The sequence below is a fragment of the Apium graveolens genome, chromosome 3 (assembly GCF_009905375.1).
Source record: "Apium graveolens cultivar Ventura chromosome 3, ASM990537v1, whole genome shotgun sequence".
Taxonomy (NCBI): Eukaryota; Viridiplantae; Streptophyta; class Magnoliopsida; order Apiales; family Apiaceae; genus Apium; species Apium graveolens.
The window spans coordinates 23,238,582-23,255,826 of NC_133649.1; the positions used below are offsets into that span (position 1 = coordinate 23,238,582).

Sequence of the window (17,245 nt, forward strand, 5' to 3'; positions counted from 1 at the left end):
GTTTCCCCCTCCTCCTGTATCGCCACACATGCATAATTTATTATAAACAGGCAAATGTACCTCCCCTGGTCGCCATAGAACAATGTGTACACCCTGGTCACCACAGAACAAATGTACTTGATCGCCACAGAGTGCTTCTCTCCTCATCCACACATTATTGGATATTAAGTCTACACTTTGCAGCAGAGAAAAAGAGCCATTCATTTTTGGATTAACATTTGTTCATCTTCTCTCCCAAGAGAGTAGTGAAATAGTAGCAAATATTTACAGAGAAGTTCAAACTTTGTATATATCCGTTTAACTTCTCACCGGAGTAACGTTATAATGTCCGATTTAATTCTTGTATATTCTTAGGAGCATTATAATCGTTACCCGGTAATTAAATCCTAGTACAAACAAAAGTTAGATCATTGTATAGGATTTGATTTGTAAATCTTTTTAGTAGCTAGGAACTTTGTTGTTTTTAGATTGTAGCCGGTTAATTTATTTACCGAAGTGTGGCAACACCCTCGAAGATTTATATACGAATATATACTTCCCCGAATATCTTGTGTTCCTCGTTCTATATTTCCAAACACTATTCGGATCAAGAACACAGAACCACTAACTGAGCACTAAATCTATATCCGTTAAAGATTCGAAAGAATTTTTAATTTAGTGATTATCGTATTCAACCCCCCCCCCTCCTACGATACTTCGGGACCTACCAACGTACAACTTGAAGATTCAAGATTATCAGTCAACGAACATTTTCATCACTGAATTGGAAAGACTACAAATGCAGGTGGAAGAATACAAGATCAAGGGCCAAGATGAACTGGACAAAGGAGGATAACAGACCTAGCAGATTCTACACATATATGTTGCACTAGAAATAAAAACAGACAAATGAGCTTCTTAAATTATGTTAGTCTATTTTAGTTTAAGTTCTGTAAATCGTGCATGTTGACCTATAAAATATGTCACGGGTCCTTTATTTAGTGGTAACAAAACAGATCTAGGAAATCTTGTATTCTCTCTAGAGAAGTAGTTAAGTTCTTATTTTAAAGAACACAGGTTTGTAGCACAAACAAATTTGATTTAATATAAATCAAGTGAGTTTTTGATAAATTACTAGTATCTTTACATTCAGTCTTTTATCACTGCAAATTCAATTATAGTTGTTAAGTTCCAAAAGCCAAAAATACTTTCACATAATCAAGAAAACAACGAAAACACATTCACCCCCTCTGTGTTGCACTTCATACCTAACATTGAAAAATTTCAAGTATTTAATTAACTTCATCAATGTCCTGAGTTATACCACTGTCAGTCTTCCAACCTTCATGGCTCTGTAATTAAACTTCAAACAATCTTCTTGTTTAAAAATCCGTATTAACAATTCTTCGAATGAGAATACTTAGTTTTCTTTGACTGATCATCGCATATTGCAATTAGTCAGATTCACCGACGACTAGTTCCGTTTTCAGGATTTCCTATTGTAACTCTCTAAAAACCTCTGTTAAGTTGATATTGACTTTTGTAACTTCACCTTTAATCCACCAAAATCCTGTGATCTTCAATACTTCAAACAATGCATTTCCTTGTAACATATAATTTTTTGACATGTTACTCTTCACTAAGACCTGAACATATTGATGAATTTATTTCCATGAATTTGCAACATACTACAAATTTTGATTCCACGTTTTGATTTTTTATATTTGCCCAATATTTTGTCTTCGCTATTCATGTGCTTCATTATTAGCATTGTTCATATGTCTTTAATTTTGTGTTGACTTTCAATTACCTTTGTTTACGTTATATAATGCTTTAAACTCAATAAACCCAAAAGAGTTTAATTTTGAATTTGAAAATGTATTTGAATTTTCACATTTGTAGACATAATCTTTTATGATAATTACCATATCTCTAAGTTAGGACATGATTTTTTTTAATTTTTAATTTTTAAACGATTATAGATCTCTAGCGGATTTATATAATATGAGCATTCTTTCAACTAATTATTCAAGTAAATTGTTCTAATTTTTTAAACAACCCTTAAAATAGCTATTAAATTACTTTTACATAATAAAACTAATTTTGAATATTTTGAATAATTAAAAATAAAAAGTTATAAATCGCACGAAGCGTGAATAAAGTACATATAATCATAAATAATGATCTATCAATTATTGTATATATAGTTGGTAATTGTTTTGTCCAATAAAATAATATACAATTTTTTTTAAAATTTTGATAAGTAAATGAACGATATTCTTAAAATATTTTAAATATAATATATTTATCGCCTTCAATTTAATTAACTGCTATATTAATAGCCCTACACTCAGTTTTCAATCGACCAAAGGTCGATTTCATTACTTAAATATGTTTGTGCTATTTTACTAAATCACAATAAAAATGAACTATCAACTCACCTTTGCTTTGAAGGAACTTTAATTATGCTAATTTAATTCATATTCAGTTAAAGTATCATTTGTATCGTTCAATTTCAAGTCGCTTAACGGTAAACGGGAAAAAAATCTAATATTTTTTTAATTGAAATCTCATTTTTATTTACGTTAATTGGGTTGAGATACATGATACAAACATTGCCTAAACACTTTCGTAATGAAAGGGGTGTTGGCATAAAAAATCGTATTAAAACTTAAAATTTTCATTTACTTTTATATATAAATATGATTTAATTAACATCTTTTTTGCCAAATATGATTTTATTTGAAATTAACTACTATAATTGTTAATCTAAAAACACGAGATCAATATTTTTAATTCACTTATTTCTATAATATTTTTTCGTATGACCAAAATTACTGTATAAAAAATATATAACATATTTTTTGTATCGCTACCAGAAATACGGTTAAGTTAACATTTATGTTATTATTGTGTAAGACATGCATGTATCATAACAAGACTAAGTCATATTAACAATCCTAAGATTTAGTTGTATGGTAGTATAAATCTGTATTTTGTATTGTATTACTTGAGTCTGTAAAAATGTAAAGATCAGAGTGGAGTATTTTTCTGTGAAAAGTCTCAAGCCTAAGAAAAAATTATGGAAAAAGATCAACAAGATCATACCTCAGAGAAAAATTGAAGAACCTTGGAGTTGAATAATTCTATTTTAGGAAAAATGTTCGTCAAAAATATCTACAAGTCACAGATCAAGTCATATAGGAAAGTCATCTGAAAACTCCAGAATGACTTATCAAGAAGTCCAAAATGGCTTATAGAGAAATCTTAGAGATATCGACAAGTCAAATGAAGATTGGAGATATCGACAAGTCAGTTCTGCATATAGAGAACTCAGAAATATCGACAAGTTAAAATGAAGATATGAAGATTGGAGATATCGACAAGTCAATTTCTCATTAGAGATCTCAGGTATATCGACAAGTCAAAATGCATATAGAGATCTCAGAGATATCGACAAACCATTTCTACATGCAAAGATTTAGAGACCTCGACATGTCAAGTTCACTTATAGAGAGCTCAGAGATCTCGACAAGTCAAAGACACTGATAGAGAACTCAGAGACCTCGACAAGTCAAAGAACTTATCGAGATGTCAGTTCTCTATACAACAAATTGGAGATCTCGATATGAACCTCAAGTACAAAATGCAGATAAGTTAAATATTAAAGATTATCAATCAACAAACGATCTAATCACTTAGATTGAAAAGTCTACAAAAGCAGTTTGAAGAGTGCAAGATCAAGATCCGAGATTATCTGACAAAGGAAGGTCACAGACCTACACGATTTGCAAAGAAAATTTTTAGAGATAACTTAATGTATGGTTTAATACATCTTATTGCATGTTGTGTAAACCTGTGTTTACTAATCTATAAAGTAAACACCGGTCCTTTACTTTTAAAAGTAACAAACAGATCTAGATTTTCTTGTAATCTCTCAAGATAGAAGCTGAGTTTTTTATTACAAATAACCTAGAAATTTGTAGCAAAACATGCTTAATTTTAATACAAAGTTAAATGAGTTTTGAAAACACTGTGTTTGTTGTGCATGCTTTATTAATTCTGTTAAACACAATATCTCTACAAATTAATCTGCTTTAGAAACCATTCATAAAAGTTTGAAAAAGGCTAAAAATATCAAAAACACATTCATTCACTTTGTGTTATATTCAATATCTAACAGTTATATATAACGCATAAATTTCAATTTAGGGTATGAACTATCAACTATAATATGTGATATAACATAAGATGAAGGCAAAGAAGATTATTTTTGATCCGTAGGCGGCTAGTGTAATATATTTTTTTATAAATGAAAAAACGGTATAATTAGCAAAAAATGAAGAAGGAAAGAAAAACAGATATCAAAATTAGACGTGGCAATTCGTTCTTGTCGTATATTTTCTTGTCGTGTATTTTCGTGTTTCGTGTACTCGAAGGTCAAAAACAAAACCCACATATTTATGGTTCGTGTTTTTTGGTGTTCGTGTACTTTCATTTCATGTCGTATTTTTTAATGTAAAATTGAATATTAATATTGATTAAAATAAATAAATAAATAAAATTATAAGATTTGCAGGTAAAATTTTTATGAAATATATTTAAAATATGCATTAAAATCACATTTACATACATATTATAAAATTAAAAAATCATTTTAAAAATAAATATGCATATATCTGTAATAAAAAACATATATTAATTATAAATATTAATATTTAATTATAATATTTATTTATATCATATACTTCGCGTCGTGTCGTGTATTTGAAGGGAAAACACGAAACCGAAACTAAATCTCAATAATATATTTTCGTATTATGTACAATAAAATTTTAAATTATTTCATGATGGGATAAGTCGTGTCGTGTACAACATTGTCGTATTTAATCAAAACTAAGACCGAAATGCCGAAACAGGCCAAGATGGTGAACAGTAATACTGAATACTAGGTTTGTTCACGAACAGAGCTGTTCGTGAACAAGCTCGAGTTCGGCTCGATAAGAGCTCGTTCAGCTCGGTTCGTTAATAACTCGAGCTCGAGCTCGAACACAAAGATGTGTTCGTTAACAAAAACGAGCTCGAGCCGAGCTTTTATATGTTCGGCTCGGGCTCGACTCGAGTTCGGCTCGAACTCGCTCGACTCGAGTTCGGCTCGTTAAAACTCGAAAAGAAGGCAATATTTTCAGAATATTTTAATAAGAATTATACACACAAATACATACATACAAAATTCAGCCTTATTTTCCCAACCTCCAGATCAACAAATTCATTCTTTCTAAACCCTCCGAAAAGTTCATATGACGAATTCTTCTGCTCAAACTCCCTCAACTTAGCTTAAACGCCTTAATCGGCTCCCAATCTTTCCAAAAACCTTCCTCGTTCTCCCTCCGTGTTAAACCTCTCTTTAATCCCTCTCAAAAACCTCTCATTCTCCTCAAAATCCTCCACCTCTGACACAATCGCATTCTTAGTCGCCGACAAATCAATCTGTAGTTTCGCCGAGGATTCCATTTCTCACAACAAACCAAAATCAAATCCTTTACACATACAAAACTCACCATACAATATACATGCAAAACTCATAATTAAAATCATAAAAAGAAACCGAACAGACAAGAGATTAGGATTTAGGGATTTAGGGATTTAGAAGATATGAAAGGGGAATAAAGAGAGTAAAAGAGAATTCAGTTAAAAAAAAGGGGAGAGAATGGACGCTTATGAGATTTAGGTAATTGGGCTGGGCCTAAAACAGTTGGGCTGAGCCGATAAAGGTTGTTTTTTTTAGAAACATTAACGAGCTGCTCGGTTACTATTCGGCTCGGTTCGGTTCGTTTTTGTTCGCGAACAAACTCGTGTTCGGCTCGTTAGTTAACGAGCTCGAACTCGAACACGATTTTATGTTCGATAGGAAAACTCGGCTCGGCTCGGTTCGTCAGAAAAAAAATAAAAATAAAATAAAGCTCGACTCGGTTCGATCAAAACTCGACTCGACTCGGTTCGTGAACAGCCGTGCCGAATACAAACGCCATGAACCAAACCATTTTCGTTGAAAATTCGAAAACAAAAACAAGCGCCAATTTTAGAACATACGTTTTGCTCCCTCTCCACTTGCCGCTCTGTTTTCTCTCTCCCCACACACTCTCTCTCTCTCTAACTCTCATCTCTCCTCTCTGTTCTCTCTTTCTTACTCTCATCTCTCCTATCTCAACTGTCAAGGCTTTCATCTTTTCCATGGGTAGCATCTAACTCCGATTCTCCGAAATTGATTTGCGATCTAAAGAATACTGTCAATGATTGTATTGAATTAGATTTATCGGTACGAAATTTTGATTGACTGAAATTGATTTTGTATATAGCTTGTTTGATTCTATATAATTCGAGTAATTAGTAGATTTGCTTCGAAATTGATTTGCGATATAAAGAATACTTGTCAGTGATTGTATTAAATTAGATTGATCGGTACGGAATCTTGATTGACTGAAATTGATTTCGTATATATCTTGTTTGATTCTATATAAGTCGAGTTAGTAGATTTGTTTTGTTTGAATGATATTGTATATATAGATTACCTGTTAGTGGATTAGATCGTATGAAATTTTGGTTGCTTGATGCTTAGATTGTAATTGATTTTTTTTACGTCTCGTGTTCGATTGTATATATATCTCGATAGATAATTAGATTCGTTTTGTTTGATTGATATTGTGTGGAGAGTATATATAGATTAAAATTTTGGTCGATTGATGTCTGAGGTTAGAATCGATTATATATATATCGTGTTTGATTATATGCATCTCGATTAGATTATTAAATATCTTTTGATTAATTGAGATTGTGTATGTGTTACAAAATTTTGTCTAATTGATGTTGATGTTGAGATTGTAATTGATTTAAAACGTATTGTGTTTGATTTTTTATAGATTTCATTTTGATTAATTAGTGGATTGATTACTGCAGAAACGGAAGATTTCATTGTTATTATTATCGTAATTAATTAGTGGATTAATTAGTGCAGAAATGGAAGATGTTTTGAATGAAATCAAGGGATTAAAATTGATTGTAATTGGTGAGTTGATCGAAATACGAGATTTAATCTCCAAAATGAATGAGAAAATTGATGATATAAAGGTTCAGAATGCTTATACAAAAGAAGAAGGCATTGTAAGTTTTGTATTAACAAATCACACACACATCTACAATTGCATCTTTCCATTTTTTTTACTTAACGTTTTGCTATAGGATGCACTGGGATACTATTCCACTTCTGATGTTATTGGATCTGGGAGCAAGGCAACAGTGTATGAAGTTATTACACGTGATAATAATGCAAAATATGCTATGAAAGCTATAGATATGCATAAGAATCAATTGACTCTAGATATGGCAAGAGAAATTACAACATTATCAGATGTTAAACACTCTAACATTGTCAAGTTGGAGGAAGTATTTTCACATGGAAATTTAATATACTTGATAATGGAGCATGCTGGGCAGGATTTAAATATCTTTTTACAACTATATGGGAAGCAACCTGTTGAAATTACCAAGGTTAGTGGAAAGTTTTTAATGTATGATATCCATAGCATCACACTCTAATTGGGCTAACCTGGTTGCACAATTATATGTTATATAGGCATGGCTCAGAGAACTTTTGTCGGCTGTGGACTTCATACACAAGAAAGGCTTGATACATCGCGATTTAAAGCCCGAAAATATAATGATAGGGAGTGAGAAAAATCTAAAAGTTGCTGATTTTGGATCGGTGATTAGGTGTTTTGATGACACAGATTTATCTCCTGCGGTAATTATAGAATTCTTTGAATACACACATGTATATTTGTTACATTATAAAGTTTATATGACATTAGTTTTTTTTTCTTTTTTGCAGGTTACTACTGTCCCTTTTCGAGCTCCAGAGATCCATTTGGGATGTGATGTATACGGCAAGGCGATTGACATGTGGGCTGTAGGTTGCATATTCGCTGAAATGATGGAGGGTGAGGGTCTATTTGGCCCGGATTCTGAGTTTGATATAATACATCAAATATTTAGGTATTGTATCAGTCTATACAATTTTCCAGCAAAGTGTGTTCACTTTATACTTACTAATTATGTTTTATGGTAGAAAAATTGGCGCACCAAGCCCTCAAAGTTGGATGTGCAATTTGCCGAACTTCCCAAAAGATGATTTGTATCAATACCCTGAGGTAAATCTCTGAAAAATACTTAAATTTAAGTTTCATTTTGGATTAAGTCTAAGATGACATAGAACCTTTAGGTATCTCAAATTGTACCAAGCCTTGATGTATTGGGTGATGATCTGCTCAAGAAAATGCTTGTAATTGATCCATTTAAGAGGATCACCGCTGAAGAAGCTTTAAACCATCCATATCTGAAGGAAAAGGGGTCATTCTGTGCATTCAAGCCTCTGATATTGGTGGAGGCTTCTAAAGTTGCTGAAGCCATACATTTCTATAAGTCGGTGTTTGGAGCTGAAGAGGTCCGTGACACGCATGCCAAAAGGAAGGCTGATCAAGAGCTCCCGCTCATTTGTGCGGAATTAAAACTTGCTGCAACCAATTTTCTCATCTCCAATGACCCTTCTGAGGCTTTGTAAGCCCCCCTGTCGTGGTAGTATATGATAGTAGTTCCTGGATCTTGTAATTTTTTCTTAGGAAGGCCTTATTGACTGACTAATACTGAATTAGTAATCTCAAATTATTAATCCTGCTCAACTGCTTCTATATTAACAGAACTGGAATGTCATTCCTCCTGGAGATTGAGGACTTTGAAGCTGCTATTGACAGGGCATTGAATGCTGGAGCTATTTCTGTGGATGAAAATGCTATAGGGAAAAGATCAGGTTGTGGTTTGGTTGTTGGGAAAGTGAAGGATCCATATGGTGTCACCTGGGAGATTACTTCTGTCATGTAACAAGGACCCTAATTGCTGTGGACCTGTGGTTTGCTTATGTGGCATTGTATATTCTCTCTGATTGCTATTGTCGATAACAAATAGTCTTTGAAATAAATGTTGAAAGATTGTGCTGATATATGCTTGAGGAAGACAATTATTATAGAAATGAGTAGCTTTAGCTATCTATTTTGGTTCTGCTTATATATTAGAAATTTACATTTATTTCCTATATAGTGTCTAAATCCCCAGTCTAGATAGGAACCTCAAATTCATTTTTAGGAAAAATAGTAATATACATTTGTTGCATGAAGTGGTTTGTGTGTGAGGGGGAGCAACAAAAATAATAAAGAACCAGATGATATGTTAAGATTGTACTTCAGATCCCCCTCCTGTAATAATCTTTGCCAGTAACTAGTCTAAGAATATTCCATAGCGGTAGTAGTTCCATCACCTCTAGTTAAGTGTGTGTATGTACTGTGCATAATAGTTTGATGGTTAGAGGAAATATGTTAATAAGTGATGCCTGATTTCTGTCTCTATAAAACTACTGATAGTACAGTGCGCTAGGGAATATACAGGTCACTCATATTTAAAAGACAAAACATAACTTTGTGTTTCTTAGGAAGGGGAAAGCTTCTAGATTCTGCAAACCATATTTAAAGACTTCCAGAGGAAATTACTGTACAATAGATATATAATATGTTCTCTACTCTTTTGGCATGACATACATGTAGAATGTATATAAAGGTAGATTAAACATATACAGTAATTGACTTCCACAGAGATCAATCAGTTCAACATAACAAGTATTAATACATACAGTTTCGAAGAATAGTGATAGCAGCAAGTGGTGTATAATCAACTGCCAGATATAATAGTATGTGTAAGTCGAGTGTGAACTGTGGAGGGTGAATGGGTATATCATATATGCTACTACTAATTACTCCATGTTTTCATTTCTAGATACTTTTGAAGACACCATATTTGACTGGAACATCAAAGTGGGACTAGTGACTACTAATCTGGGATAGTTACAACAAAAGAGAATACAAAGGCAAAAATCCTATTTGCTTGAGGTTAGTTATTCTAAATGAGATATGTTCAACCTTGAGTTGTATTCTTGCACAACTACATTGACAATCAATTCCAATATAAAATCTGTTGAACTTGTATTTTCCTCTTTTCTTTCATTTAGCACACTAGCATGATATGGCTAAAGGATTCTCGATGTTCTTGTGTATCTTGAAGAAGGAAAAATAGTTAGCATCACAAATTTTCAGATCAAAACATACCAAAGTATTCAATAAAGTGCATAATCATACAAGATGGATCTCACATTGTATCGAAATTACTCCAATTTAAGAAGTATGATAACATGAGACCAATCAATGCATTGTATTTCTTTAAGAAGACCGACATTCAGCAACTACCCCAGTGCATGCCAAAAACAAAATTATTGTTATGTGAACATGTCAAACAAACTTATTCAGAGTTTATGTTGTTGTCTTTAACTATTCCCTATAATTATATTAATTATTATATTTAGTAGTAGATGTTAATTGAATTCTGAAAGAAAGACTGTGACAGTGACACTACATTAAGAACTTACATCAACCAGAAGAATTGTGAGTAAGATTTTATCAAGACTCAAGGAAGAGGCTTGGGCTAAGAGCATCGGAGGACATGCTGCTGGATGAATACCTATGGAAAAGTGTAATAACTTTTACTTTGTGCAAGCACTTTAAGCTTTGTTGTTTTAGCAGCAGCATTGTATGAAATTTACTCTTAAGTTGATTTTAAGTGGAACATTATTACGCGTGGAGAAAGACTATGGACAAACAATATCAGACTCTTTTCTGTTCCATCGGCTAACAACACATCTTCACGTCCCACAAAAACATTGACCTAATTTTTGTGATTCCTATATCAATACAATTATTAGAGCAATAATTTAATCTCATAATCTCACAAGTCAAAACTACAGTATCTTAAAAACCAACAAAATTGTTTATTACCGATAAAAGTTTACAAATTTTGGAATTCGATCAAGTTCCGGACCTATTAGCTCATCCGATCAAACTACCAATTTGTTATTTATTGGGCTATTTTTAAAAATTCGGATATTTTATCAACGATTTACTAAAAATCGGTCAAATCAAATAAATATTTTTGATCAATTTTTTAATAATTTATCTCTAATTTTTGAAAAGTAACAGCAAATTGTCTAAAGGCCTTCAAATTTTTATTTTTTTTAAAAAAAAATCGGTCATCAAAGTAGCAAAATACAAAAACATCAGACTGCCAAAAAAAGGACAACGCAGTGCAACTTATTATTTACTTTATTAATCTTATATGAATTTTAATATTATAATTGATTTGCTTCAAATACTTTTTTTTTGAAAATTTATCTATTGATCTTAATTCGTCAACTCACTACATGTCGTTTTGAACCAAGTACCTCCGGTAAAATACTAACATCCAAAATAGCACATTATAGAAAAATTAATTTATCCAATTAATAAAGAAAACAAATATAGTGAATAGCTCTTCAAGACCTAAAGCATCACTATAAAATACCCGCAAACCAAGAGTACATAATAAAATTACTTCGGCCTGAGGCCTGAGGCGGCTGACTTGACCCCAAGCTCGCACCAGTTTGCCCCTGCTCACAGCTCCAGCCTCATACACCAACTATAACCTCAAACTTGACATCCCATTCATTAAAACCAGAAATGATCTGCTCAACCACCTCAGTTGAGCTGAGGACTTTAACGAGATTCTCGTGAAAACATAGGTTAAAATTGCCACGAAGGTTAGTTCCTGAACAGTGTAACATCAAACATAAGTTTGAGAACATAATGCAGATCAGCAAGTAAAATACATAAACTACAACCCTAAACTTTTCTAACGTGGATAGTCTTGTAACAGAAATTTTGAATTCGAAGATCTGCAACCCAAGTTTTTCATTACTCCTACAAGCACTGCTTAATTTCAGTATTCCCTACCCATATGCCAAAGCAAGGGCTCCAAGATTTGAACCTCAAACAGCAAGTTAATTAATTAATTCATGACAAAGCTAATAAAGTTACATTTTAAAATTACAGGTTGCTAAAACAATCTGGTAAATCCACCTAGTTCATTTATAGGGAGATTTTAAAAATGCAGGATGCAGATTTCTCTTAAACTTTGACATTGTTATCTGTGCGTACTCCAGCAGTGAAAAAAATGCGGGAATTTTTCTATCAAAAAAATGTGGAAAAAACAGGTGAAACTATCAACAATTATAAATTATAAACGGGAAGACATGCCTTCATAGCGGGGTATCAAATAACAAAGTCGATAGACCACTTCGCTATTGATTTTTCAAACCTTAAGGGTTACTGTGATCACATTTTAATGCGGGGTCAGCCACATCTATATTGCAGCAACCAATTTAGGATCAAGTATCAAACCGAGATCACAATTTAAGGCGGGTCAGCCACATGTACAGCATGTGAGTATGCATACAAGTTTATAACACATTGGGACCTTAAATTGTTCAACTCGCACAACGTTTACCACAACTATACAAGCTTTGCTTTTCAAATGAAAAACCCTGATCAAACACTTTTCTAACTGCACAAATCACATCCCCATCGTTCCACCAGTACTCAAACGTTCTAAAAGAGACCATTTAATAAGCAAAAGGTTGTAATTTCATCAAAACAAGCTACATACCATAGGAGCATGGGGCTAATCTCGTCTTAATATCCACAACCTTTGGTGGCATCCAGGAAGGACCCGAGACCTTGAGGTGCATGCCCTTCGCAACCGCGACAAAATCAGCAGATACTGCACATCACAATACAGCACTAAAATGGATATGACATGATCATAAATGCCAATTACGATGCATAAAGTAGATTAAATAGTTCCATAGAAACTTGTGTAAAGAACTATTATGCTATAATGTCCTAGTGTCATATTCATACACTAGCAAATAATCTCAAGGGACTACCATAAGCTCGAACATGAACAATTAAAAGAACAATGCCGCTATAAAGAAAACAGAAGTAACTTAATTACAGGCTAAAGATTATACCAATGTACTGAAAAAAAAGTTCGCATAAACCTACTATACAGATTTACATTAATAAAAAATCGCAGAAGCACAATTAATATTCTTAAAGAGGGTACCTTTCTTGAGGGCTTGCAATCTCCTTGAGATAATTCTGATATGAAGCTGCTTCTGTCTGGATTCCTCCATCGAGATAGAGAGAGACGTAAGATCGAAACCTGTCTTGATAATTTAGTAAAAACAAACAAAAAAGAAAGAAAAAGAAAACCTCTGTTGATAATGGGCTCATTGGTCTAACAAAAGAAAAAGAAAAAGATTTTGGGGAAAAAAAGAAGAAGAAAGATAATGGGCCCATTGTCGAAAAAAATAGGGATTTTAACAAAAGCGTATGTGTTAATACTTAATATAAATACAACAGTAACTGGAAAAAGAATTAAAAATAGGTCAGTTGTATCTCATATCTTTAAGAACGAGAATGTGACTCAGAATTATAAACTAAGATTGAAAGATTCTGTTAATCTTAATTGGAATTCTTTCTTAAAAATAAATTTGGATAGAAGTTTGATGCAGTACGTACAAAAATGTATATTACCTTTTATCAAGTAACAGTAAATTGTCTAAAGCCCTTCAATTGTTTTTTTTTAAAAAACCGTTCATTAAAGTGGCAAAATTACAAAACCATCAGACTGCAAAAAAACGACATTTGAGTGCAACTTATTCTCTACTCTATTAATCTTATATGAATTTTAATATTTCAATTTATGTGCTTCAAACATTTTTTTGATCATTTATCTATTGATATTGTTTACACGTCAACTGACTACATTTAACCCCCAGTAAATACTAACATCCAAAATAGAAAATTATAGAACAATTAATTTATCCAATTTAATAAAGAAAACCAATATAGTGAATATCTCTTCAAGACTTAACTTAAGCATCACTATAAAATACCCGCAAACCAAAAAATTACATAAAAAAATTACTTCAACCTGAGGCCTGAGGCGACTGACTTAACCCAAAGCTCGCACCAGTTTGTCCCTGCTCACGGCTCCAGCCTCTTACACCAGCACCTATAACCTCAAAGTCGACTCCCCATACATTAAAACCAGAAATGATCTGCTCAACCAACTCAGTGGAGCTGAAGACTTCAACGAGATTCTCGTGAATACGTAACTCAAAATTACCAAGAAGGTTAGTTCCTGAAGAATGTGAAATAAAACATAAGTTTGAGAACATAATGCAGATCAAGTAAAATATATAAACTACAACCCTAAAGCTTTTCTAATGTGGCTAGTCTTGTAACAGAAATTTTGAATTCTAAGATCTGCAACCCAAGTTTTCCACTACTACAAGCACTGCTTAATTTCAGTATTTCCTACCCATATGCCCAAGCAAGGACTCCAAGATTTGAACCTCAAACAGCAAGTTCATTAATTCATGAAAAAGCTAATAAAGTTACAGATTTAAGGGTTACAGGCTGCAAAAACAATCTAGTCAAGCCACCTAGTTCATTTATAGGGAGAATTTAAAATGCAGGATGTTCCCTTAAACTTTGACATTGCTACCTTTGCGTACTCCAGCAATGAAAATTGCGGAAATTTTTCTATCAAAAAAATGTGGAAAAAACAGGTGAAACTATCAACAATCAAAACTTATAAATGGTAAGACATGACTGCATCGTGGGGGTATCAAATAACACAGTCGATAGACCACTTCGCTATTGATTTATCAAACTTTAAGGGTTACTGTGATCACATTTTAATGTGGGGTCAGCCACATCTATATTGCAGCAACCAATTTAGGATCAAGTATGAAGCTGAGATCACAATTTTAAGGCGGGTCAGACACATCTACAGCATGTGAGTATGCATACAAGTTTATAACATATTGGGACCTTAAATTGTTCAACTCGCACAACGTTTACCACAACTATACAAGCTTTGCTTTTCAAATGAAAACCCCTGATCAAACACTTTTCTAACTGCACAAATCGCATCCCCGTCGTTCCCCCAGTACTCAAAAGTTCAAAAAGAGACCATTTAATAAGGCAAAAGGTTGTAATTTCATCAAAACAAGCTACATACCATCAGGGCCTGGGGCTAATCTCGTCTTAATATCCACAACCTTTGGTGGTATCCAGGAAGGACCCGAGACCTCGAGGTGCATGCCCTTTGCAGCAGCGATAAAATCAGCAGTTACTGCACATCACAATACAGCACTAAAATGGATATGACATGATCAGAAATGCCAATTACGATGCATAAAGTAGATTAAATAGTTCCATAGAAACTTGTGTAAAGAATTATTATGCTATAATGTCCTAGTGTCATATTCATACACTAGCAAATAATCTCAAGAGTACCATAAGCTCGAACATGAACAATTAAAAGTACAATGAAAAAAAGTAACTTAATTACAGGCTAAAGATTATACCCATATACTGAAAAAAGGTTCGCATAAACCCCACTATACAGATTTACATTAATTAAAAAATCGCCAAAGAAACTTTTAATTGCAGATTAAAAAACAAATAAATTAGAGCACGAATATTAATATTCTCAGGAGGGTACCTTCTTTGAGGACTTGCGTTCTCCTTGACATAATTCTGATACGAAGCAGCTTCTGTATGGATTCCTCCATCGAGAGAGAGAGAGAGACGTAACCTGTCTTGATAATTTAGCAAAAACAAACAAAAAAGAAAGAAAACCTCTCATGGTAATGGGCTCGGCCTAATTAGCCCGACAAAAAATAAAAAGATAGAAAGATTATGTTAATCTTAATTGGAATTCTTTCTTAAAAATGAATTTGGATGCATACTTACGATTGAAATACTTAAAATGAATTTGGATGCATACTTACGATTGAAATACTAACATGTATTATACTTCTTTCAGAAAAAAAAAAACAAAAAAACATATATTATGGTTCAAATCTTTTGGAATTTCACGGAAAAAAAATTAGGAAAAACTACTTTGTTTAAATTTCTTTTTTGTAAAAATATGATTTTACAGGTTGAATTTATTTTAAATTGCGCTAACCGTTTTAACTTGTATAGGCTGCATTTCACGTTGCAAATTATATTGCAATTATGTTTATAAAATTGCATAATATATTTTCACAAATGTTTTTTAAAATTTAAGTTGAAACACGCGATTGCAAACATTTTAAAGTTGCAGAACTTAGTTTTACAAATATTTTTAAAAATTTGTTATATTTTTACATAAAATTTATAAAACTCGGATATTTATGAGATTCCTAAATTATTAGTTTCTTAGATTATTCGACAATAATGCTATTTTGAATTTTTTGACAAAAATATCATGTAATACATATTTTCAAGCCGATTATTTATAAGTAATAAATATTGTACACATGGTAACTTTTGTTAAAAAAATAAACAAAATTGTACTGAACATATGAGTATCACAATTTTAGTATTTGCATTTCATAAAACAAAAAAAATAAAAATAATAGCAGCCCTAAAATTTACTAAACTATTTTCGAAAACAACCCTATTCTATTTCCATTTTTAGCTTAAAAAATATGTGCAGTATTTTGCAGGGCTGTGACCACCCTTTGTTCAGTTAATCTTGACCCTTGATCTTGTATTCTTCCAGTTATTTTGTAGACTTTTCAATCTAATAAATAGATCGTTTGTTGACTGATAATATTGAATTTTGAACTTGTCTATATTCTGAGTTTGAGAAGATATATCGAGATCTCTGTTTGTTCTTGTAGAGAAGTGAAATATCGATGAGTAAAATGACTTATTGATATATCGAGTTCTCGAAAAGTGTAATTGGCTTGTCGATATATCTGAATTCTCGACATGTATAATTGACTTGCCAATATCTCTGAGTTCTTGACATGTATATTTGGCTTGCCGATATTTCTGAGTTCTCGACATGTATATTTGGCTTGTCGATATCTCTGAGTTCTCGACATTATTTTTGACTTGTCGATATCTCTGAGTTCTCGACTTGTATCTTTGACTTGTCGATATCTCTAAGTTCTCTACATGAGTTATTGACTTGTCGATATCTCTAGTTCTCTATATCTTCATTTGACTTGTCGATATCTTAAATCTTTGCTTGAAGTGTTTTCTCGATAACTAATGTGACTTCTCGACAGGCTATTTTGGACTTCTCGAATGACTTCTCGATATAACTTGATCTGTAACTTGTCGATATGTTGACTTAGAATATTTTTCCTAGAACAACATTATTCAACTCCAAATTTCTACACTTTTCTCTGAGACGTGATCAAGATCTTCTTCCAGAGTTTATTTCT

The 17,245-nt window shown here is 32.5% G+C and overlaps 2 protein-coding genes across 6 annotated transcripts; one reads left to right on the forward strand and one right to left on the reverse strand.

Annotated features, from left to right (window-relative positions):
* The first annotated feature begins 6,053 nt into the window (after nt 1–6,053).
* LOC141711991 (cyclin-dependent kinase A-1-like) lies at nt 6,054–10,774 on the forward strand. 5 transcript variants are annotated; one of them, XR_012571503.1, is made up of 10 exons: nt 6,054–6,298; nt 6,995–7,140; nt 7,219–7,527; nt 7,613–7,780; nt 7,868–8,031; nt 8,105–8,186; nt 8,258–8,592; nt 8,733–8,959; nt 9,859–9,971; nt 10,473–10,774. XR_012571503.1 is itself a non-coding variant. In XM_074514736.1 (8 exons), the coding sequence occupies exons 2-8, from the start codon at nt 6,997–6,999 to the stop codon at nt 8,911–8,913; spliced, it is 1,383 nt and encodes a 460-aa protein (XP_074370837.1). In that variant the 5' UTR covers nt 6,054–6,298; nt 6,995–6,996; the 3' UTR covers nt 8,914–9,543. The 5 variants fall into 5 exon arrangements, 2 of the variants coding, with proteins under 2 accessions (XP_074370837.1, XP_074370838.1); XR_012571501.1 differs by having other exon boundaries at nt 10,483–10,774; XR_012571502.1 differs by lacking the exon at nt 6,054–6,298 and having other exon boundaries at nt 6,830–7,140; nt 10,483–10,774.
* A 612-nt stretch (nt 10,775–11,386) lies between these two features.
* On the reverse strand, nt 11,387–15,682 carry LOC141711992 (uncharacterized). Its single transcript, XM_074514738.1, has 6 exons — nt 15,526–15,682; nt 15,040–15,153; nt 13,945–14,154; nt 13,072–13,170; nt 12,613–12,726; nt 11,387–11,715 (listed from the first exon to the last, which is right to left on the reverse strand). Exons 1-6 carry the CDS (start codon nt 15,593–15,595, stop codon nt 11,576–11,578), a joined length of 747 nt encoding a protein of 248 aa, XP_074370839.1. The 5' UTR covers nt 15,596–15,682; the 3' UTR covers nt 11,387–11,575.
* Nucleotides 15,683–17,245: the final 1,563 nt, after the last annotated feature.